The 24,532-nt window shown below is 42.2% G+C and overlaps 1 protein-coding gene and 1 non-coding gene across 2 annotated transcripts in view; one reads left to right on the plus strand and one right to left on the minus strand.

Moving 5' to 3' along the window:
* The window catches only part of ush (Zinc finger protein ush), a 76,967-nt gene that overhangs the window by 6,483 nt on the left and 45,952 nt on the right, over window positions 1–24,532 (minus strand). The window contains exon 2 of the mRNA XM_064683538.1: window positions 14,355–14,399. Coding sequence (XP_064539608.1) covers window positions 14,355–14,399 — 45 coding nt within the window. The remainder of the gene's footprint in view (window positions 1–14,354; window positions 14,400–24,532) is intronic.
* Window positions 7,775–7,846, plus strand: TRNAC-GCA (transfer RNA cysteine (anticodon GCA)). The gene has a single exon. It is a non-coding gene; the product is annotated as a tRNA-Cys (tRNA).

The raw sequence follows: 24,532 nt of genomic DNA on the forward strand, positions 1-24,532 counted from the left end.
GATGCGGCAGATAAGCGGCAGCGGCAGCAGCAACAGTTGCCCGGACAGCAACATGGCCAGCAAATAGATATGAAGGCGCCGATAAAGCGGCCCACAGAGAGCTTCGCTTCGATTCGGTTCGGACCGGGACCGGGACCGGGACGGAGCAGGCTGCTCGTGCGGGCCGCCAATGCGCGTTGACCTGTCAATTGTGGGCTATTGAAATGTCAGGCGCAACTTGTTGCCCGTTTGTTGCCTGCTTTGCCTGCTGCAACTGTAATTTGTTGCCGTTCTTGTTGCTGTTGTTGCAGTTGTTGCTGTTTGTGGGCAAGTTCGTCGCCTCAGTCTTTTGATTGCTTGGGACGCATTGACGCGCCGCGGTTGCGCCCACCGCACGTTCGCCCTAATTGCAGTGTCGATTTTCACGAATTCACACACAAATGCTGCACCACGTGAACAATCAGACAGCATCGCGCGTTCGCCATCTCTACCCCAAAAAAAAAAAAAGCTTCCATTGAAAGCGACCCATGGCCCCAGCTCGAGCTCGAGCTGGAGCTGGAGCTTCTGCCCGTCCCGACTCCTCTCTGGCCCGGCGCATTCCAGCGCATTCTGCTTATTTGTAAGATATTTATTGCCATCGATTGGCGCGCGATAAGCAGCACACGTAAAGTGTTTGCCGGTTACGGCGCAGACTACACGCCAGCAACAACAGCAACAGCAACAGCAGCAGCAGCAGCAACTCCAGCTTCAGCTCCAGCTTCGCAGCTTAGCCAGTTTGTGTATGGACAAAGCTTAGCCAGGCGCAAAGACGCTAACAATGGGCTCCAAAAGCTGCAGTTGCTGCCGGCAGCGACAGCTGCTGCTGCTGCCGTCGCTGCTGCTGCTGCTGCTATTACTGCTGCTGCTGCTGTTGCTGTTGCTGCTGAGGATTAGCTTTGCGCTGCGTCATTTTATTGTTGTTGCTCTTTCGTTTGTTTAGCCATTTCGTAAGGTCGTCTCGCACACCTCAGCAATAGTTTTACACACACACACAACACACACACAACACACACACACACTCGCACTTGCATCGCCAACGCCAACAATTGTTTATCAATTTGTTAAATCAGCTGCGCCGCGCCGTTGCCGTTGCCGTCGCCGTTTGCGATCGATCGTCGCCGATAAGCGACACACACACACACACACACAAACACACACACACACAGCTTGAGCGTTGGGGGTGCAGCGGGTGCAGCCTGCTGTTGCACTTTATCAGCCGGCAGATTATTGTTGCTGGTTTCTCACTTGGCCAGCATTGTTGCTGCCGCCGCTGCTGCTGCTGCTGCTGCTGCTGCTGGTGGGCGTTGTATGCAGCCATAAACAATCGAGCAATTTGGCTTAAACCAGGGCCAGCCTGTGTGTGTGGAGCCGGGCTGGATTGAGGGGAGGGAGGGGGGGGGGCGCAAGGGCAAGGCGACCCTTTGTTCATTTGTCGCTGGTGAATGCCGGACCGCCATCGCGGCTAATCGTTGCGAGCCGAAGGTCAGTTAACTCACAAAAAAAAAATAAATGAAAAGAAATAAAAGTAACAAGAAAGCTCTAAATGGGAGGGCACGACTAAAAGATACCCTGCGAACATCAGCACATTCATACGGTTTAGAGAGCAGCTGTGCTTCCTCCTTCTTCTTTTTCAATTTTGACAGAACTGGGCGAAAGATATTCAATATTATATGTGTGTGCTAAAAATTGAGCCTAGCTGGCAAATTTTGTGTCTGTAGCTTCAATAGTCTGCGAGATATGCTAAAAAAAACGGAGTCTGAAAGTCGATATTTATCGATTTTGATATAAAAGGCAAAGTTAACGATCAATAAACTGTAGCTCATTATATTTCCGAGAAATGCTCAAAATGCTCGAAACGAAACTAAAAATCGACATTTATCGATTTCGTTATACAAAAATATATCGATAATTAGAGAGTAGTTCCTGTAATTTTCGAGATATGCTCAAAGAATTCCAAATCCAGAAAATCGATACTTTCCGATTTTGATAGAAATTGAAAAGTTATCGATAATTATAAGCATACCTATGTTAATCGATAATAAGGCAGGCCATATTTGGCTCGTATATTCTACGAGATGTACTCGAAAGACAAACTGTAGTTTTAATCATCTCCAAAAATGCTCGAAGTACCGAGTCTGCAAAGCAATATAATTATCGATTTTTATAGAACATTAAATGTTATCGATAATAGTTTGCTCAAGGCGAAGCTATATGCCAAATTTGATGGCTTAAGGTCTTTATATTCGGAGATATGCCCAAAAGGCTAAGTCTGAAAATCGATTAATATCGATTGATATCGATTTTCAGCAAACGTACAGGCGGACCTTACGAGCTCAACTCGGCTGCTAATGCTGATTAGGATACTCTTAGCATGAGGCTGTACCGGATGCCTTCTTTCGCATGTTACCAAGCTTAAGCATAACTCAAGGTACCCCATTTTATTCAAAAATACAGGGTATATGTAAGGAAAAAAACTCCAAAGAGTAGCTGAGCACCAAGCTCAAGTTTTTTTGGCCAGAGTTTTTTGGAATCTTGATCGCTGTGTGGCAAAGCAGACGCAGCCAGTCGCTAGGCCTAGGCAGGGCAGGTCCAGCTGCGACGCCAGTTGGTCTGGTCGCGTCGGCTTGTTGCAAGCCGGGCTGGGCTGGGCTGTACTTGCAACAGTTGCATGGGGGGCGTATGCCTAATGTTTAGTGGGGGGCGTGCCAAGGCGTGGGAGTGGAAGCAGCAGCAGGCAGCAGGAGCAACTATTTTAGTGAGTTATAATTAAACAAATTTTCCCAGCGGGTTGCGGCCAAACAAATTGAAAAACGTGAGTCGCACAATCGCTGCCAGTGTTGCCGGCGTTGCCGGAGTTGCCGGAGTTGCTGCTGATAACGAAAATCTTCATTTTCGCGCGAAAATGTTGCCACCTTGTGGCAATCAACGCCATCGGCAGCCGGTGGGGACTCGGCTTGGCCAGCCTTCGGGGGCAGCTTATCAATTGTTATTAATCAACAACAAAAGGCAGCAAAAACAAATGCAGAGAGCGCTAAATGCAGCAATTCGCCAAATCGAAAAAAAAACAAACGAGAAGAAAAGAAAAAGAGAATCGCGTTGCGGGCAACATTTCATTTCACACTTTGGCTCTTGAATACCCTGTGTGGCAGTTGGAAATAGCCAAAGGGTAGCTTACGATACAGATCTGAATATGAATGATATATGTAATTATTTATGGAAATCAAGGTTTGAGTTAAGTCTTGCTCGTATGTTTCTCAGATCTCATAGAATAAAGCAGCTGGAACTAGAAAATTTGGCATATGCCCAAAGTATAATCTCTGAAATCGGTCAGCATAATTTCAATCCTTAATAAGCGAGTATTATAAAGGTGGAAAATAGCCACAAGAAAGATTTTAGACAATAATAAAAAGTAAAAATTTAAAAGAGTTGAAAACATTTAACCCCAATTTGCCTCAATTCCGATAAAAATGAATGCAATTTTTATTTCTATTCCTAAATAGTTATCTGTTGACACAGTGCTATTTTATATTATTATAATTATCTTATGCTTTTTAAACCTATTATAAAAAATTGTATTCCCTTTCTTAAGCATTTATCTGTAGTCTGGGTCTTATGTTATTTTATGCCCTATCTAACTTTTATAAAAATGGTTATTCCCTTTCTTAAACATTTATATTATATTAGTATAACAAGTAGTATATTAGTATAACAATCTTTGGACTTATCTAACTTTTTTTTGAATTTTTTTTTCCCTTTCCTAAACATTTATCTGCAGGTTCGGATTTATATAATTTTATTATTATAATAATCTTATGCCTTATCAAAACTTCTCTGAAAATTTCATAGCAACTTAATGAAAATCAATAATCAATCAATTTAATTTCTTCCCCTTACAGGGCATCTGCTAGTCGACTAATGCTAGCATACATACACGTCTTGTTTTTTTTTTTGGCTGCAACTCTGGCTGCATCTTGAGCGTTAACCCGTGCAAATAATCAACATTCCCATATCTTGGGGGCTTCGCGCAGCTATTCGTGATTTACTCGCAGTTTTTTTGTGTTTTTTTGTTGTTGTTTTTTTCAGCACCTCCTTAGCGCTATGGGAAACGGCGGTCCAGCCAAATTCTTTGATCAGCGCGGATAAGCAATTTGGTTTCTCAGCTCTTCTCTCACTTCATATATATATATATAACTACTCTATACAATTTGCTGAGTAACCAAAAATTGGCACTTGGATATGAATTCGTTATGCAGGTATTTCGATTTATGGAAAGCAGCTATAAGTAGTTGGCCAGTTTGTGGATCTCACTCAGTAACTATCAGAGCTGGAGCTACCCAATTGGGCATATAATAATTTTAGATACTATTTTGTGTGTAGGCATTTCATATCATAAAACATCAAAGGTTCCTTTATAAACCATTTTTTTCTTCATAATTTTAACTCTCTCTGTGAACTCAGAAGCTCTTAGATTTGGGTGTGTCAATTTTTGATTTTATGTATCTACTATTGTAAATATTTATGCTAATTGGTCCCAAGCTGTTCAAGACTTTGAATGCTTAAATAATGTCAAGAACTTTACAGCCTATAGATAATTAACTTGGTAATTCCAGCTCTTATTATGCAGCTTAAGCTTTATGTTCGAGATTGGAGACTTCGCTTTTTATTACCACTTCTTAATTTATTTCATATATTTTATTATTTTATATATTTTACTATTTTATTTATTTATTTAATATATTTTATTATTTTACTTAGGCATTAATTGATTAATTAAATGATTTGGTTGAAAAATAAACGCTTGCCTGGCTTTTGTCTCTAAACGACGGACTAACAAGCGGCAGGTCGCTGGTTCAAATGCACTAACAAATTATTTTGTTTAAGTAAAACTTTGGATAAGCTAAACGCATCTAAATTGTAACTCAAAACGCTTCACATGCAAAAAAGCAGGTCTTATGAACCAAACCTAAAGTCAAGGCATTTGCTTTTTGAGTACAGAACTTGCCCCCGTTCAAGCACGCCCAATTAGGAGCTGTGAGTCGCTTCTTGGCTGCGAATTTGTCTAGTAGACGAATCATACCGAGGCTCGTATGAATGCGATCGCCGAGTTCGAGCTGGCTCTCAAAGTTCAGAGATGGCGACTAATTTAGCGCACGGAGCGCGCGCGTCTCCACGTAGATGTCACCGGGGTAATGGGCAGAGACCAAGTATCGACGACTGCTGCTCCGAAAAAGTGGGTAACCATGTACTCTATCTGCAATCTATAGAAGCCACAAAACACACAAAGTCTTCGGGCCGAGTGTAGGCCCGCGAAACGGAATCGGAGGAGGACTGCCGCCGTGCGGGCAATTCCTCGAAATCAAGCAAGTCTCAAACTCTTTTTGATGTCTTAATTAAAAAACGTGCAAATGATGCGACAGGGGGCGGGGCAGAGGAGGGGACCGGCAGGGGATTGGCGGAGGCAAGAGGGCCTCTGTGTGCGCAGAGTTCAATGTTGAGCAATTGATGCAACTGTTGAGATGTGTTGCTGCTGTTGCTGTTGCTGTTGCAGCTGTTGTTGTTGTTGTTGTTGTTGCCAGTGCGGCACGGCATGCTGATAAGGCAGCAGGGCTAGGGGGAAGGTGGAGGAAGGGTTTTGGGTTAAGAAATTGTCGCAGTACTTGAAAATTTCGTGTGAGCACGCTCAGCGTCGATTGTTGTTGCTGTTGCTGTTGCCGGCTGCGGCGAGCGCTTGATCGCTTGATCAGCAGCAGCAGCAGCAGCAGTAGGAGAAGCAGCAGCAGCAGCAACTGTTGTCGTCTGTTAGCAACACACACACACATACACAAACACAAAGACACACATTCGGCTGATCAATTGCGATCTGCAGTTTCAGCTGCTGTTGCTCCCACAATCTCGTGTGTTGTTGTTGCTGCTGCTGCTGTTTCCGTGCCTGTTGCAACTGTTGCACAAATTTAAATTGACCCAAGTGCAAGTTTGAATGTTGCTAATCTATAATCGCTTTGCCAGCCAGCCGAGTGTGTGTGTGTGTGTGTGTTGCCATGTTGCTGTTGTCGACGGCAGCAACATGTTGCTGGCAGTCTCATAATTTGCGTTTATTAAACACGGCCTTCATTTGCATAAACGTCCGCTTGTTTTAGGGATTAACATCACAGCGCAATGTCGCTGGGTATCATCATCAGCCCAACAGCAGCTGTTGTTGCTGCCGCAACAGCAACAGCAACAACCAGCAGCAACAACTAGCAACCAGCACGGCAACAACATTGGCAACAAATCACGCTTCTGCCAGATCAATCAAGTACATTTCAGCAGCAGCAGCAGCAACAAACTGACAATTGCTGCCAGCCATTGCTGACAATTCAATTCAATTGTGTGCAGCAACTCATAGACACGACAGCAACATAAATGAAGACGGCGGCAATGCTCCAACAGAGAAAAGTGGAAGAGAGATTTCTCTCGTTTAGAGCTGCCCTCGTTTTACAGTTACACTAAATTCGTGAGGGCGGCGACACGCCCCAAAACACAACAGGGCGACCGCACAGGGCGCACAAAGGGGAGGGGAGTGAGGTTTAGTTGCAACTGAGAAATCGTGTCTGTGGCATTGTGTTAACTTCATTGCTTTGCCAATTTTGATGACTTTGATGTGTTTATCAACAAAAAGCAGCCACGACACAGAGAAAAGGCCAGAGGGAGGGAGGGGGGGGGGGAGGGTTTGTCCGGCTGGCATCCGTTTAGCCGTAAATTAAAGAGGCGCGAACATTGCTGCGAGCTGTGCGAAGCGAACGCGCACAGAAATTGCAACAAGGCAAAGACACAAACAAAAAAAAGCGGACCGCACACACAGCTGAGGAGCCTCCGGGTTGCAAAGGGGGCAGCAACAGGCGTCGCCTCGCCTCAAGTTGCTAACAAGATGCGCGCAGGCAACGACAACAGCAACAACAGCAGCAACAACAACAGCAACAGCAGCAACAACGGGCAGTTAACAAGAGTACAAAGCGAAATGCCGACACGCAGCAGCAGAGTCAAGTCCAGCTACCAAATCCAGTTGGCAAAAAAAAGGAAGGAAGGCCACGCAACATGCGGCAGCAACAAGAGCTTGCCACCGCGCTCGAGTGACTAACAAAGCGGCGCAGCAGACACATCATTACCTACCAATTAGGCGCCCAAAAAGCGCGTGTGTGTGCGCGCGAGTGTGTGTGTGTGTGTGTGTGGGGCAACAGACGAGCCGAGCTGCTCGTTTGGTGGCACAATAAACGTTTACAACAAGCAACATGCAGCGAAAGGGGCGAAGGGCATGGCCGAGTGACTGACAAGACAGCCAACGCGAAATAAGCCATAATGCAGGCCAAAGAAAAAGCAGCAACAACAACAACAACAACAAGAACGAGAGGAGCATGAGAACTGTGGAGGCTGGCGAATTGTCTACCTGTTTGGCCTACCTGGCTGCCTGCCTGCCTACCTGGCTGCTGTTGATGAAGTGCAAAGTGCTCGCTAACAGCTTGTAATGAGTTCAAAGTGTGGCCTTTTATGCAAAAACTTAACGAGCAGACAGCATGAGAAAATGAAGCAGTGGAAGGAGCTGGCTCATAAAAAGCCAAGTTGCACTTAAAAGCAGAATAAAGGTGTGATTAAGTGTGTGTGTGGCATAGAGGCACGTTTAAACTACATTAAGCGCTGTGCAACACTGCTTGACTTGTGGCACCACCTAGTGTTTCTAGTTCGAGCTTAATCTACAACATCCTTAATTCTACTTATGTCTGGGGATATAGCTCAGTGGTAGAGCATTCGACTGCAGATCGAGAGGTCCCCAGTTCAAACCCGGGTGTCCCCTGAGGAAAACTTTTTTCAAACACCATTTTTTATGAACAAAAGTATAGCTTGATATACCTATTTATATGTATATTCCACCTCTATTCGTATACCCTATATTCCTATAATAGGGATATAAAAATGATAGAAAATGCTTTTAATCAAGCTTTAAATCGCAAAATCTAAAAACTCTATTTATCACATATAAGTTGATATACAAACACAAATATTATAATTAAATATATTGATCATTTTATGTTCAAATTTGTACTTAAACATAAATCAAATAAAATAAATTTTGGAGAAAACCTTTTTTCTAGTTTTAGAAATAGTTTAAAACTTAAATTTAAAAATGTTTTCATACTTTGTACAATTTAGTTTATAATCTTAAAGCAGATTAAAGCTTCAAGTAAGCTTTTGAAAGCATCTTTCTTTTAGCTGAAAGCTTTCCAATGTCCAATTAATGTCATAGGACATCAACAAGATTAAACAGATTAAAGCTGTAGGTGAGCTTTCGCAAGCATAATTATGTTTTCAAAGCTTTCAGCAGCTTTTAAAAGTCTTAGCGTAAAGCTCATTAAGCATCAAAAGAGCTTTCTGAAAACTATGCTTTGGGAGCTGTTTAAAGTAAAAGAATGCTTTGCTATTCTCAATTATTTGTATTAAGCACAAATAGCTTATGCTGCAGCTACTTTTGCTGCAATGTCATTTGGCATTAATCAACACTTAATCTCACATTTACACACATACAGACGCACACAAACGCACACAGAGCTGACTCAACAAATCAGCTCAATCAGCAAACGGTTTCGAATTCAATTTGAAATAATTCGATTTATGTGTCGCCTCCCCCCCCTCCTTCGCCAATAGTTGCGTGCCGTTTGCGTGTTGGACTTGCCACAGAATGCTGCACAAACATAACTTGTGGCAACTGGAAGTGTCAACAGGCAACATTTACAATAAATATTACAGCCGAACGCCAATTGACGAGGGTCAACTGCAAACAGAAATGAATCGCCAAATGGCCAGAAGTTGGATGCTGAGCGGGAGGGGAGTGTGGAGGGGGGGTTAGTCACATTTCCGACCCGTAACTAGCTAATTGACAGCCATTTGAATACAGTCGAATGTCATTCATTTTATTCGTCCATTCACATTTTATTCAAACGTTATTTCAAGGCATGCAAAAAATGATGAAAACTCAGCCCAAATATAATGCGTCTCATATCACATAAAAAAAATTACAACATAAATCACACACACACGCACACGCACACAAACACATCACACTCACACACGCTCATATTGGGGCTGCTGTATTAAAAATAATATCGTCGTCTGGCCGACAAAGATAAGAAAATTTATCCAAAGGATTGCGTGGTGTTATGGCCGCCGCTGAGCCAAGTCACTCACTCACCAGCAGCTCAGACAGTTGGGCAGCTAAATCCACCACCCCCCCCCCCCCCCCCCCTGCCACTCCGCCCGACACAACATCCTACCCGAACCCCTGCTGGCGCCCGCAGCCGTCAGCTTTGCCAACCACAAGGACAAGGCCAAAGCTGACAACAGCCCAACCCAGCCCAACACACACACGCACACATTTTATGACCAGTTCAAGTCGAAGGCATCATCATCATCAGCATCAGCATCATCATCCTTGTGACGCCAAGACAGGAGCCGCACAGGCCCTGGCCAGGAGCAGGACTTAGGCCGCTGGCTGTTTGCCTGCGTCGCTGTGTTCTCCGATCTGTGGCCAGCGATAAGCCGCATTTTTATATCCTGAACCCATTGAAAGTGTGCAAAAAGGGTAGATTGTTTTTCAAATTTTAAATATATAGACATCAGAAATTTATAGATTTTTATAATATCGATAACTATCGATTTTGAGACAAGGATTTTATATGTGAAAAAGGGGTATAATGTTTTTGGAATTTGAAATATATAAGCCAAACGCAGCATAAATTTATCGATTTTTTTAATATCGATAAATATCGATAGTGAAAAAGCGAAAGTTATAAAAGCGACTTGCACAAAACTTGGCATTTAGGTTCTAGTATTGTGTATACACATAAAAAATATTTCACTTTTCGTATAGCTCCTCCCATGAACGAGATATTTAGAAAATAACTCAATTTTAAAGGTAGAGTCTTGGGATTTGGCTTGTACACACTTTTGTATGCCAAATTTAAGTTCTGCAAATTTGACAAAGATCAGACCAACAAATGCGAAGTTAAGCCAGGAAACATTTACCATATTTAGTCTGTGACAGAGGTAATAGAGAGAATTCTTGTAACAGCAGCTTCTCTTTGAAAAGAGGGTATCTCCTAGTCGCTCACTGCCGACAAGAGCACGCTTTTTTGTTGTTTGTTAAAGCGAGCGAATAAATTTCATAAATGCCCGCGCGACAGTAAAAGGATTACGAGGCCAAGTGCCTGCTAACCCCTACCTCATCCCCTTAATTTCTGAGCGTGTGTGCGTGCGTGTGTGTGTGTCAATATTTGGGCACATGTGCAGCAGGCTTGTAATTTATGGTTAAAAACTCAAGTAAATTTTATTTGCCACCCCCTCAAGAAATGGGCCCCCGTCGAAAAGCGAAAAATAGACCGAGAAGCGAGAGCCTGGGGGCTGCTGAAGATTTGATTCCCTCATAACTCATTAAATGTGCCCCTAGGCAAAGCTATGCAAATGATATATAGTTATCTTGAGGAAATATGAACATATTCTATTAATATTTACTAGAGGATATTACCCGGCGTTGCCTGGTTCAAATGAATAATGTTGAAAATGCAATGATAAAGTGTTATCTTAACCAAACATAAACAAATTCTATTAGTTTTTAATAGAGGAAGTTACCCGGCGTTGCTTGGTTCAAATGAATAATGTTGCAAATTCTTTGATATAGTGTTATCTTAACCAAAAATAGACAAAATTTATTATTATTTACTAGATGAAGTTAAACGGCGTTGCCAGATTCAAATGAAAAATGTGGGAAATGCAAATTGCTAATGAATTTGAACCAGCGACCTGTCTTGGAAACATAGGGCAAAATTTGTCGTAGGTAAATTCGAAGAATATATCATGGAAAATATGTTTTTTTCTTGACAAATCGTTTCTATTAGAGCTATATGATATTGTGAATATGTCCGACTGCCTGTCAATATATATAATATAAGCTACATCTGTCCCAATTATTCTCAGGATAGCAAATTTAGTTCACATAGGTACAGACAGTGGAGCATGGCTATGGCGACTTAGCTTAGCATTAAAAGAAAGAGAAGTTATGTTTTTGAGAAATTTTTGAAAGCGGCGGGTTCAATGCGTTGCAAATTCAGTAAACAACTTATAACACCCCTTTTGCAAGGGTATACTATTTTTTGCTTCGTAATCTATGATATCCCAGCACACAGACACACACGCACACATACTCGTGCAATGCACTTAATCATAAATACAAAATATGAGCAGGCGCCAGTTTCAATTCAAGCGAAAGTTGCCTTCAGTTCCGTTCAGTTCGGTCGCCAATGCGGTCACAGTGCGTATGCGTAATGTGAGGTGGAATGTTGCTGTTGTTGCTGCTGTTGTTGTTGTTGCTGTTGTTGTTGTTGGAGACGATGGACGTTGCCGATAAGCCAGGCGCGTAATGGATTTTTGTTTTGGCCCCACTGTTGGGCGTTTGTTGTTAGCTTTTATTTTTATTTTTACGTTTTTTTTGGTGCAGCAGCAATTGCTGCTGCTGCTGTTGACGATTTTGTAGCCCGCAGCAATGCGTCCCGCATGCCAAACTTGAGCGCTGCTGTTGTTGCTGCCTTTAACTTGGTCGCGATAGTCAAACAGCAAAAAAAACAAGCGGAAAAAAAAGTAAAGAAAATAAACAAAAAGTCGGCCGTCAAATGATTAATTACATGCCGAAAAGCTATCTAACAATTTGACTCGCTGTCTGTGTGTATTTTGGATTGTCATTAAGCCAGGGCAAAAGGAGCACAGCAACAACAGCAACAAACGAATAATAAAAAATTATGCCTCAGATAAAATGCCATTAGAGAGTGGCGCTCCAGTGTGCTCATGTGGGCAAAGCCAAAGGCAACTAAAGGGGGAGTGGCAGGCGGGCAGCTCACTTAGCGCCATTAGAAGACAAGCAGCCAGCAGCCGCAGCAGCAGCAGCAAAAGCAGCCAAGAGCAACCAACCAAAAAACGCTGCCAACAACAGCAACAACAACAATTGCTGAGGCCAGGCCAGGCGCTCGGGTACTGCAAGTATGCAATTCTGCCAGATAAGCCGAAGCATTCATGAATTTTACAGATAAAAACCACACACACACACACAGAGAGAGTGAGCGAGTGAGATACATAGCTTGTAGATGCGCTTACAGTACATTGCACAGCAGCAACAACAGCAAATGAAGAGCGCCAAAAGTGAGCAGCAGCAGCAGCAACAACAATCGCAAGGTTGCCTCGCTGGGCGGCCACGTCCCTATTTAGGGCTGGGCAATCAGCAATAGGAAGGCGGCACGACTAGCAGTTGCCCAGTGCCAGTGTTGCGAAACGAACAATGGCAACAATTATAAAATTCACAATAGCATCGAGTTGCACAAGTAAAAACAATCGATGATGATAACCGAAAAGCGCACTATCGTTTTGCTGTTATCGATAATAATAATATCGATCTTAATATATACTATCGATAACTTTGATGAAATATTTATTAAAATAGCTATCGACAGCAGAGAGGGGCGATACGTTGACTCATTTGATTTTGGCACTGATAATCCTAATCGTGGGCACATTGGGACAACTTTTAATTGCCAGTGTTGGTTAACCAATTGCAAATAAAGTTCTACGGGAGTAATTAATATTTAGACATGCAAATGAAGCATTGAAAGCTTTTCTAGGTTTATTTAACTGCTGATGATGTGAATAATCGAATTATTTGATTATGCCGGCATTTTACAACACTGTACAGAGCAAAGTGGTCGCTCTAGTTGTTATGCCCTTTCAGGTGTATTATTCAGGTTAGAATTCAAGCGCACACACAAAAGGCAAAAGCAGTTATCGGACAAGTGGACAGAGAGAGAGAGAGAGAGACAGTAAGCGAGAGAGAGTAACCGAGAAGGCTGAAAGGAATGTGACTCTGCGCTTTGCCACACTTTTTTGTGGTTATTGTTGTTGTTGTTGTTGTTGTTGTTGTTGTTGTTGCTGGTTGGTCTGCTGCGTTGCCATGGAGTGTCAACAGCTAGATAAAGATTAGCGCAGACAAACGCCCACTTTTGGCGCGCTGTTACGCCCACTGGGCCACTCATGCTGCCCCTGTGTGTGTGTGTGCGAGTGTGTCTGTGTGTGTGTGTGTGGCTGCTGCAAATCTTTCACTGACGCAGCACAAAAAGGCCACGTGGTAGGGCCCGAGGCGGGCGAAGGGGCAACACCAATGCCTGCCGGCTGGGGGATTATTAATGATGAATGCTTGAGAAGGCAGCGAAATGGCGTGGAATGTGGCAGCAATCCACCCCCTCTCCCTCACCCTCTCCCTTCCGCAAGTCAAACACCAGCAAAGGTCGCAGGTTGACCAGCGCCACACTCGAACATCATCATCATCACGAACAGGAGCAGGAGCAGGAGCAAGAACATCATTGAATGTGGTCGGGGTTCAGTTTAGGTTTAGGTTAGAGGGTTAGGGTTAGAGTTGGGTTGGGCTGGGGTGAACGTTGACATTGCTAATGATTATGAAGTGATATGAAATTGATGCCAATGATGATGCCAGCTAAGTCAAAACACGCACAACTTGACAGCACTTCAGCGCGGCGCGCGGCGGTTGCTTCATCATATCCTGTGTTGAGCCAAAAAAAAAAAGAAGAAATGTAACCAAAAGGGGTTGTCAACTCCCTGGCTGGGGTTGGGCTGACAGGATTCGAACCGGCAAAGGGTTCGAATCCACAGTTGAGGTGTCAAAAACGCAACCGCAGTCGCAGCTTGGCAGAGGGTCACAATCCCTGCCGAGTGGATTGTGACTTCAGCTTTTGGCTTTGGCTCGACCAATCAACGCTTTTGGCCTTGCAGCCACGCTGATAACAGAGCGAGCAAAAAAATGAATATATATCGAGAGAGAGTGAGAGAGAAAGAGGAGGGGGAGGAGGAGCAGGAGAAATTGGTATTAAATTAGAAGGATGGCTCGCGCTGTCACTGGATATGAGAGCAGATTAAATTTTTATTGGCAAAATATCAGCAGGCCAGCAGGCGACAACTGCGAGAGCCGCACACACACACACACACACACACACACACACACACACACACACACACAGAGACACACACGCACGAACACTCACACACACAATAAGCAATTTATGTTTGGCATTAACCGTTTTGGTGTCTGCCTCTGGGAAATGCGCTGCTGACTGCAAACTGATAACAGTTTTGGCTACTCGCAAAGGGTTAGAGGGGGAGAGGGGCCATGGGAGGGGAAGGCGGGCAGCTTGTGGCTTGGGAGTTGTGGGGCGTGGTTGGGCTTAGAGCTAGGTACAGTCAAGCGTCACACTCACCTCTGCTGTCGACGGTCATCTCTTCTGTGGTATCGGAACAATCACCTGCAATGCAAGGGAAAGAGAGAGAGAGAGCGAGAGAGTGAGTGAGTGAGAGAACAATTGCAATGCACTTAGAAATTAAATTGGTAGCTTAATCGTAAAAAATAGCCTTCTAAGGTCTACGAATTAAAGATTTAGTTGTCAAAATTAGAAAAAAAATTAAATTAAATTAAAAATAAGTAAATAAATTGAATTAAAACATTTTTTCATATTTTTCAGTATCCACACAAAACTTTATAAAGATTTCAGTCGAAGAAAAGAATATTTGCTTATTCTAGGCCTTTTTTCTTTCCTTTCTTTAATTTTCTACATTGTAATTGCTGAGTTTCTTTCCCATAGAAATCTCATTTTGTATTACCTATTATTTCTATAGATCTATAAGGTAAAGATGCTCGAAGTTGATAAGAAATGTTTTATATAAAAGAAGCACAGTTAAACTAAGAAATGCCGGGTAAGGTAAAGTTATCTTGAATAGGGAAAAGAATTTTTCATAAAATAACCTAATTTTAGATTGATAATGCCTATGGCAACTATATGATATATGGATTCAATCCGGCTGTTTGCGATTATTTTACTGATGAATCTAAGCAAAGTTTCAAGACGATAGTGTTAAGACTCCGAGACTAGTTTGCATGGCAACAGACAGAGGGGCAGACGGATAGACGGACATGCCTATATGGACTTGACTGTTGATGCTGATCAATCAATTAAGAATAGATATACTTTATGGGGTCTAAAATGTCCACTCTATGCGCTAAACAGCTCATGACAAACACAAAATGAACTCGATTCAGAAAATGGAAAATTGTAAAACTACATAGAACAAAATTTGCCACTCTTAACGAATAAGAGATAAATGAATCCGAGATAAATTCCTGAAAAGTTGAGCTACAAAATGTGGCAAATTTTCTGTGTATGATAATTTTGAAAATTTCATTATAACTCCGGATAAATGCTGCATACAAATTGAATGGCATTGAAATCAGGTTTCATATCAATGTGCCCAGATCTAAGAAATAGTTATAGCTATACTAACATAGTTAAAATAATTATTTTCTAAATTATTTTAACGTCTCCGATTGTAATTTCTCAAAAAAGTTGAGCCACAAATTTTAGCATCTTCTTCTTTTAACTATACAAATTTCAATCCAGCTCAAGCAAAGTTTTGCATGAGTTTGTTTTATCAATGTGCCCAGATCTAAGTCAAAGTTGTAGCTATACGATTTTGCTAAGTGCATCGTTTTAGCGGGAAACTAGCTAAAACTGTGATAACTGCAGGCGGAAGATATAAAATCGAATGTCGCTTTTTTTTTGTTCTTTCCCCATATACATGTTATTCATAATACAGAATAATTGCTTCAGGTGAAAACAATGTTTGCTCAATTGTTGTTGCTGTTGTTGTTGTTGTCGTAGTTGTTGTTGTTGTTGTAGTTGTTGTTGCTGCTGCTCATATCGCCATCGCATCTGTTAAGTACGCACAACACACAACGCGCGTCGTTTCAACGTAGTTCAGTAGTTGCCACAGTCGCAGTCGCAGCCAAGACGCAGACGAAGACCATGTCCAAGTCCAAGTCCAAGTCCGAGCCAGAGCTACACTCGTTGTTGTTGTTATTGTAGTTGTTGTTGTTGTAGTTGTTGCTGTTGTTGTTGTTGTTTTCTCGTTTTGATTATATTTTGCTGATATTCACTTCAAGGAATTATAATAACAATAATAACAACAATCCGCAGAATTCCTCGTCGTTTTTTTATTTCTCCTTCATTCGCCAGATTGTAGATATCACATCCACACATGTGTGTGTGTGTATCTGTGTGTGTGTGTGTGTGTCCAGGAATGAATGTGTAGCCACACAGCCGCAGATAGTCGACTGATAAGCAAAACCAAAAAGCTGCCTCAACTCGGACTCTTTGGGGGGAAAACACACACTCGCTTGAGTTGCGCTGTCTGTCGCTGGAGACTCGAGCAGAGAGGGAGAGAGAGAGAGAGAGAGAGAGAGAGAGAGAGAGAGAGAAGAGAGGGAGAGTGGGCAAGAGAGGGAGAGTGTTGCAAGCTTAGATCAACCGCTGCTCACCTTTTGCTGTTGTTGTTGAATGGCTGCTGATCATCGCGCTGCTAAATATCCAAAAAACAGCAGTGGAGAGGGGCGAGGGGGTGTGTAGATTGAGGGGGGGTTGTGTGTTAGCTCCAATTGTAAACTTATGTTTGCCCGGCACTTGCCACAATGTTGCACATGTTTAAGCTTTGGCTACACTCGCACAATTAACGCGACGCACGAATGATTGACGGATTGACTGACTGATTGAGCGTGTTTATTTTCTATTTGTGATTGACGTGCACGGCGAGCTCGTTGCTGTTCGCTTCGCGTTCTAGAGCTAACTGAGCGCAGGCCAAGCGGCTGACTAATGAAATTTTCTGTCTGCGCGCTGAGTGTCTCTCCCTCTCTCTCTCGCTCGCTCTCGCCGCTGTCGTCTGTCTGTGTATCTGTGAGATACAAAACAGAGATACCGAGCCCAGCCGAATGACGCTGACGACGTCGCAGCAGCGACGCCCGCGTCTCAGTCGCCGCGCGCACAGCTGATGTTTGTTGATGACTTCGCCAGCCCGCCAACCCGCTCGCCCCGCTCGACCCGCTCGCCTTGGCTACGTCTCTCTGGTTAAAGTTGTTTATCTTTCATTTGCCAGTCTGCCAGTTGCGTCTATCTGCAGCCCTATCTACAGCTCGTCCGTCCGCCCGTCCGTCCGCCCGCCTGCTCGTCTGTCCGCCTGCCTAGCCAGGCAGTCCTATTCGAAGTCGCAGTCGTCTCTTGGATTCGTATCTGTATCCGACACACACACACAGATACACACACACACAGACACGGTCGCCGGTTGAGTGGCAACTGAAATAAGATATCTGCTCGCGCGCTGCTCTCGTTGCTGCCGCTGCCGCTGCTGCTGCTGCCGCTGCTTCCTTCGCCCAGCCGCAACGAACGTCGTTCGAAATTATTCGAAACAAAAACTGATAAAGCACTGATAAGAGCGCAGCGCGGCGCGCAGTTAGATAACATCGAGCGAAGCAGCCAACCAGTTGGCGAGGCCAGCCGGCAAAGGCAGCCGAGTCAGCCAACCAGCAGCAAAACGGATACACACCAACACACACACATACACACACACACACGCATAAACACACCAATATACACACACACACAGTTGCAATTTTGAGCGCTGTGCGCTGTGCACTTACAGATACAGATACAAAGATACATTCAACAAAAGCGAACGCTGCTGCTGCTGCTGTTGTGCGTGTGTGTGTGTGTGTGTGTGTGCGTGTGTGTGTGTGCTGGTAGATGCTTTTGTGCGATATCGCGTCGCACGGCTAATGGAATTCTGATTATTGCTTAGTGATAAGCGTTTTGTGTTTAATTGTATCTGTGTATCTGTATCTGTTTTTTTCCACATTTTTTTTTCGGGCACATACACTGCAAGAAACGCTTGACAAGCTTTATCTGTTTTTTATTGTTTTTATTTGTGTTTTATTTATTTAAAATTTGTTTTTTTTTTCGGTATTTTATAGCAAATACACTGCAAGAAATGCTTGTCAACTCGTATATGTTTTTTGTTAACCCTTTTTTTGGCATAAACACTGCAAGAAATGCTTGACAAGCTTTATCTGGCTTTTATTGTTTTTATTTTAATTTTTTTTTTGCACTTTTTTATATTATTTTAGCTCACATACACTGTAAGAAATGCTTGCCAAACTAATCTCTGTGTAATATTTATTTTTTTGTAGTTTTTTTTTATTTACTTGTATTTTTTTATATTTTTGAAAGAAGAAACGCTTGCTAAACTTTTTATATATTTTTTTTTAAATTTGTCTTGTTTTTATATTTATTTTTATATTTAAATTTGTCTTATTTATATTTATTTTTGCGCTCACATACACTGCAAGAAACGCTTGACAACTTCTGCAGCCGCTGCTGCTGTTATCGCAACCCTTTTGGCCTCCCAGCGCGCTCATTTCCTGGCACAACACCTGCCCCCACTCTCCACTTGCCCCCACACACACCCCCCCCTCGCAATTTCCTCATTTTCCTCTGCGCCCCGCCGCGGGCTTTGTCGCTCTTCAGTATTCATTGTGTTTATCAGCGAGCGTTGATCTGTTTTAATGTTGCTTTGGCTGCGAGCTGTGGGCAACACTCCCTTGCCCAGCCCCCCTTTCCATACCTCGCTCTCCCACTCTCTCACTCTCACTCTCTCTCTCTCTCTCTCTAGTTGGTATCTCCTGCTTTTATCTGCATTTTGGTTTATTTCATTTCCTTGGCAGCTTTTCCAGATGCAAAACGTTTGCCAGATTTTATCTGTCTGCACACACACACACACACACACACACACACACACACACACACACACACACACACACACACACACGCACTCCCACTCTCTCTCTCTTTGCTCTCTGCTCTCTGCTCTCAGTCAGCTGTTAGCTGCGTCGCTGCCTGCGTTGACTGCGCTCGCATGTTGCGCCTGCGTCGTAGCCAAGCGTTAAAACCACCAGCAAACTACCCCGCACCCCTCGTCTAGCCAACCCTTCTGGCCTTGCCATTGTTGTTGTTGTTGTTGTTGTTGTTGCTTTTCGACTGCCTTTTACGACGATTATCTCGTTTGCCATTGTTGACTTTTAATTAGATTCATTAAACGTGCCGCTTGCCGTCGCCGTCTACGTCGCTGACACCCTGCTTCCCCCCTGCAACCCTAATACCCTTTCGGCTCATGGGCCCTGCTAGCAAAGACAGAAATCCTCGCATACCCTTACAGAGTCCTTAACACTCAACTAACGCTTTTGGCGCCAACGCAAATAAAGTCTAGAAATTTAATTGCGTCTTGATTTGATTTTAAAGATAGTAAATTATTTGTTTTAACTAGACAGGTCCTCTAATTGGGATCGTGAATAAGTACATGTAGAAAAAAAGGGTTAATGTTCCAAAAAATACTTTTTCTAAAATTTAGAAATTTGATAATATATATAAAAATTCTATATATTCTACAAATTGAAGAAAAATGTTCCAAAATATATAGACATAAATGTAGAAAGTTCTTCCCTACACAAGAAATTTCTCAAAGAAATCTCATCAAGAACAACATAAATTGTATTTGTTGATAATAAAGCATATAATTTTTTTGAGTGTATAGTAAGAAATCAAGATTTTTCGTAAGGGTGAAACACAATTTAAAAGAATTTCCACAACGAAAATTGTGTTTGAGGTTCATCTAATTGAAAATAAAAAATGTCATACGAACTTTTCCGCTAATTTTCCACAATTACGAGTGGAAATCCCAAAAAAAACTCCATTCTTAGCGTGCCCTCTCACTAGATAATGTGGCTATAGCATAAATGCTTAGATAATCAATATGTCAGTTAGTAGGGCGAAACAAATAGTTTAATATTAAGGGATAATTCCTAATGTAAGGGCATCACAGCTGCGACTTGTCTTAATTGTCTTTTTCACATTTTCTTGTTATGCTTTTTTTTTTCTGTTTTTGGAATACATTTTCACATTTGGTGGGTGTTTTTTGAGTTTTATGCAGCGATAAACACTTCATGCGTGAATATCTGCAAAAGGTTTCTGATAAATGCGCTTAACATGGTAATTGTTGTTGTTGTTGCTGTTGCTGTTTCTAGGGTGATGAACTATCAACAAACCGAGTGGCAACATTCGCTGTGGCTGCGGCAGCGGCAGCGGCAGCAACTGTTGCAGTTGCGTTCAGCTCTGAGCAATTGTTTTGCAATTATGTTTATGTTAAGTACAGCTGTCTGTGCGAGTGTGTGTGTGTGTGTGTGTATGTGTGTGTGTGTGTGTGTGTGGCTATGTGTGTCATTGTTATTACGTGCTCATTTATTGGCATAAATATGTATGCAGCTAAATAAAGGCAGATCAACGTTTGCTGATAAATGAGGCAACAGCCACGAAAACAGTTTACAAACTAAGTATTAAATGAAACTAGAAAACGGAAGCGGCTGCTAGCCTATGCAGATACCCTATGAAAAGCATAAACTGGATATGCGAAGTTGGTAGCCCAAATCTCTTGAGTAAATGAGGTTAATGAAGATATTTTTGTAAATATTGTGCTTATATTTTCTAATGATAATTGCAATTTATCGATATCTTTATCGGTCTCGTGTGGATAGAAAATCGGTGTACCATATTTGGGAGCTCGCATCCCTTTAGTCTCGAAGTGTAGAATGATTTATATTCATATTTCTTCTACTTTTTCCAATGTATCGATATATAACGGTGCATTGATATTTATCGACATGTATTAAAATTTATCAGCTTAAGCGCTGTGATATCAATTCATAAAAAGAATGAATATGCTGTTCAATGTTTAGAGATCGAAGACTTTTTTCGAAAGAACACATGCCAGTATATACCGAGTTATAGATACCCTATTTTTTGTCTCCAGAGAACGAAGAGTTTATTTTATAAGACAAGCGGCTCAGTGTTGGAAAGCATATAAATACACCAATTGTTACATGCCCTTACAAATTGTTAATTTTCATAAATACAGGGTATATATAATTTTACGCAATTTTGCATTTAATACCCTGTTCAAGTATTTTTTTACATGCTGCAAATAATAAAGCAAATCATGTTGTTGCAGCAAACACACACAAAATACACCTACAGGGCATACAAGTGTAGGCACACCCGCTCACACACACACTCACACACACACACACACACACATAGAGCGACCCGATTCGACCTCGATATACGCGGCAGAGTTCAGCTCAGAGCTCGGAGAGAGCTCAGAGCTCAGAGCTCAATACTCGGAGCGAAGTCGGCGCAGATGCAACCGACTGATAAGATCCTGGCGCTGATAAGAGCCGCCGCTGCCGCAGTTGGGGGGTTATTTCATCAGTTGTTGTTGTCGGTTGTTGTTGCTGGTTGTTGTTGCTGGTTGTTGCTGCTGCATTTGTTGTTTTTCCACACGCTGCCGCGAGTCGCGTTATTTCATTTCGTTCGCCTCGCAGATGCGTCGTTAAGATTAGCAAAAGCAGCATTTGCCTGTTGTTGTTGCTTTTGTTGCTGTTGCTGTGGCAAGCACATAAAAAAAGGGAAACAAAACAACAACAGGCAAACATTTATCATGAAATAAATCTATTTAAGTTTTTTATTTGTTTTTTTGTTCGTTGTTATTTTTGTTTCTTTGCATTTTGCTTTGTGCTGCTTTTGTGGCACAACTTTAACAATTGCTGTTGCTGTTGCCGTAACCTGAGACTTGCCACAATGTGCGCAGCTTAATCAACGCAGAGGGTATCTCTTAGTCTTATATGCATATGTGAACGACTCAAGCTAGCCCAGCAATTAATGTAGCTCTTTTTAGAGTATTCACGCCCCACCCAGACTCTCAAATTGCGTCTTTAACTGATCTACACTCAAAGAAAAGGATCAGGCTTAAATTTACAAAATTTTATATTATTTTTTTAATTTCAGCAAATTTTCGTATATTTAAAATAATTTTTTAATAATTATTTTTAATTCAAGAAAAGTTTTTTGGCTTTCTCTAACTTTAAGTGGTATCATTTTTTTTTTTAGTGTACTTTTCAGCATATTTATGAGGCGTCGACAACTCGAATGACTTCATTGTAGCGCAAATTAAATCAATTAACATAAACACAAGGTGTGACTCCCTCATTTGGCACTTTCAAGCCAGCCAACCGCACGGCCTTATCGCTTGCCACCACTGTCTGCCACATTGCCACCACTGTTGGAGTCTTAATCTAGCAATCAATCAAAAATGATTTAAATTTCATGCCGCGTTTCTCAGTCTTGACGTAGTTAAGCATTGCCCTCTTACCACGTCTTGGCTGGGGAACAATTCTCAAGTCTGCTGCGGCATATAAACTGTGGCTTTAAGTCTTAAGTACAACAAATCGATGTCAGGAAATGCCAATTGCATGTGTATTGGTGAGTATGTGCGAGTGTATTAGTGCCTCGACTAGCTTCGCACTTGTGAGAGCTTTTAGGCTTTCAGCGCGCGGCTATCCGTGTCACGTGTACGTGTATGTAAGTATTTGTTTAAGTGTAGAGTGCTTAGGCAAAAGACTTACACGACTTTCAATTAAATAGGAAGTCTGCAACTAATTTCTTTTATCATCTATCATATTTACTTTACTTTCAATCTATGTGCGAAATTGATCTAGAGTACTAGTAGTGGGAAATTACGGCATATGTCTATATAGAATATTTGAGCGTAAATTTTTTAAATGAATTTCGACAAAAAATAAAGTTGCCAGATTTAAATGCCAAATTGATTAAGAGGCCATGAACAAAAAGCCAAACCTCGTGAAAATCGGATGAGTTTTAACAAAGTTATGGGGGTGGGAAATTTTGACCTATGTCTATATAGGATATTTGAGGATACAATTTAGACATGAATTTTGACCACGAATCATTTTGCCAGATTTAGATGCCAAATTGATCTAGAGCGTTGATCACCAATCAGTCAGTCAGTCAGTCAGTCAGGAAAAACAGTTTTATTTATAGAGATTTTGACTTTTTTTTCACCCAACATATTCCTTACTTTAGTTATATAAATTGAAAACAATGAGAAGTTAAAAAAGGATAATATTTGTTTTGAATTCTTTTGTTACTCCATTATATTCATTTGACTCCTTTAACATTTAAAGTATTCTAATTGATGCCTGAGCTATTTAGATGACTCGTTTCCTGTTTTATTGAACTCATTTTGTCTACAAATTTTGTTGCTGTTTATGGTTGTTGTTGTTGCTGTAGTTGTTGTTGCTGTTCTCATTCATAGAGCTCTAAGTGGTCATAAAATATGCTTAATGCATCAGGAAGCCGAGGCTATGCGGGTGCTGGTGCCAGGGTGTGCGGGTGCCCTTCACCCCCGTACCCCGCACCCCTTTCCCCGCTGCCCTTGCCCACTTAAACGTAGTAAATGTCGTAAAACGTAAAGCGTTATCTACCGGCCGAACGGCTGCCCCGCTTGGCCTTGCAGCCAAAAAGCCGATGCCAACTCATTTTCAGCCCAGCTCAGTTGGGTTCGACTCGACTCGACTCGGCTCAGTCAGCCGTTGGTAAGTGCGAGATTAAAATATTGGATAAGGCTGTGGCAGCGGCAGCGGCAGCAGAAATGCACATAGCCCCGATAACAGAAATCGAAATGGAAATGGAAACGTTTCTTTCTGGAGGGGCAGCAGGCGACGTCGCAGTCGACGCCGCTTTCGAAAATATTTGTGCGTTATCGACATCGCCTGTTTTGAATATGTCGCTCTTCCGTCTCCCGTCTCCCTTCTCTCTGCATCTCCCGTCTCTCTGCATCTCCCGTCTCTGCCGTAAGTGAGTGATAAACACGAGTTATCGCATCAATTAGTTCGGCGTCAACTTGACGTCGTTAAAGGCAGCACAACAAAGCCTGCGAGCGGAGAGAGAGAGAGAGAGAGAGAGAGGGAAGGGAAAGGAATGGCGAGGGCGAGACCCATTTAAAAAGACACACGGCTCGAACAGCGAAAGTCAAAAACGCAGTCATAAAAACTCAAGACCAAATCCCAATTCAGACTCAGACACAGACACAGACTCAGGCTCAGACTCAGACTTCCAGCCAAAAGTGAGAAAAGTGTCAATGATCCTATAACCGATATTGAGACAACGTCGACGTCGACGTCAATCGACGCCGTCGCCGCACGCAAATTGAGCTCAAAAGTGGCTTGTAAAACCATAAACGTTTATTATGCCCTAAGCCGAGGGTAACTTAACTTTGGCACACAATGTGCTAGGCTTGGCCAAGTATAAGAAGCATATGTACGGATGGATTATATGAAAAATATATTCTAATAATTGAATTAAAGATAAAACATAACATAGAACAATATATACAATACTTAAGTGGCCGTATTGAGATCTATAAATGTCTTAGTTAATCATTAAATTATATACAATATATTTTGGATAAACGAAAATATATAAAAATTATACCGGAATTTAAATATAGAGCTCAGAAACAGACAGGACATGGCTATATGGACGCGACTGTTATTGCTGATATATATAAATATATAGTGGCGTCCATATGACCATGTCCTGTCTGGTTGTGCCTAATTGAACCAAGAGACGAGTGAATATATTTACATAAG

The sequence above is a fragment of the Drosophila montana genome, unplaced genomic scaffold (genome assembly GCF_035044405.1).
Source record: "Drosophila montana isolate Dmon_TW-CO22-7 unplaced genomic scaffold, ASM3504440v1 contig_2626_1, whole genome shotgun sequence".
Classification (NCBI taxonomy): domain Eukaryota; kingdom Metazoa; phylum Arthropoda; class Insecta; order Diptera; family Drosophilidae; genus Drosophila; species Drosophila montana.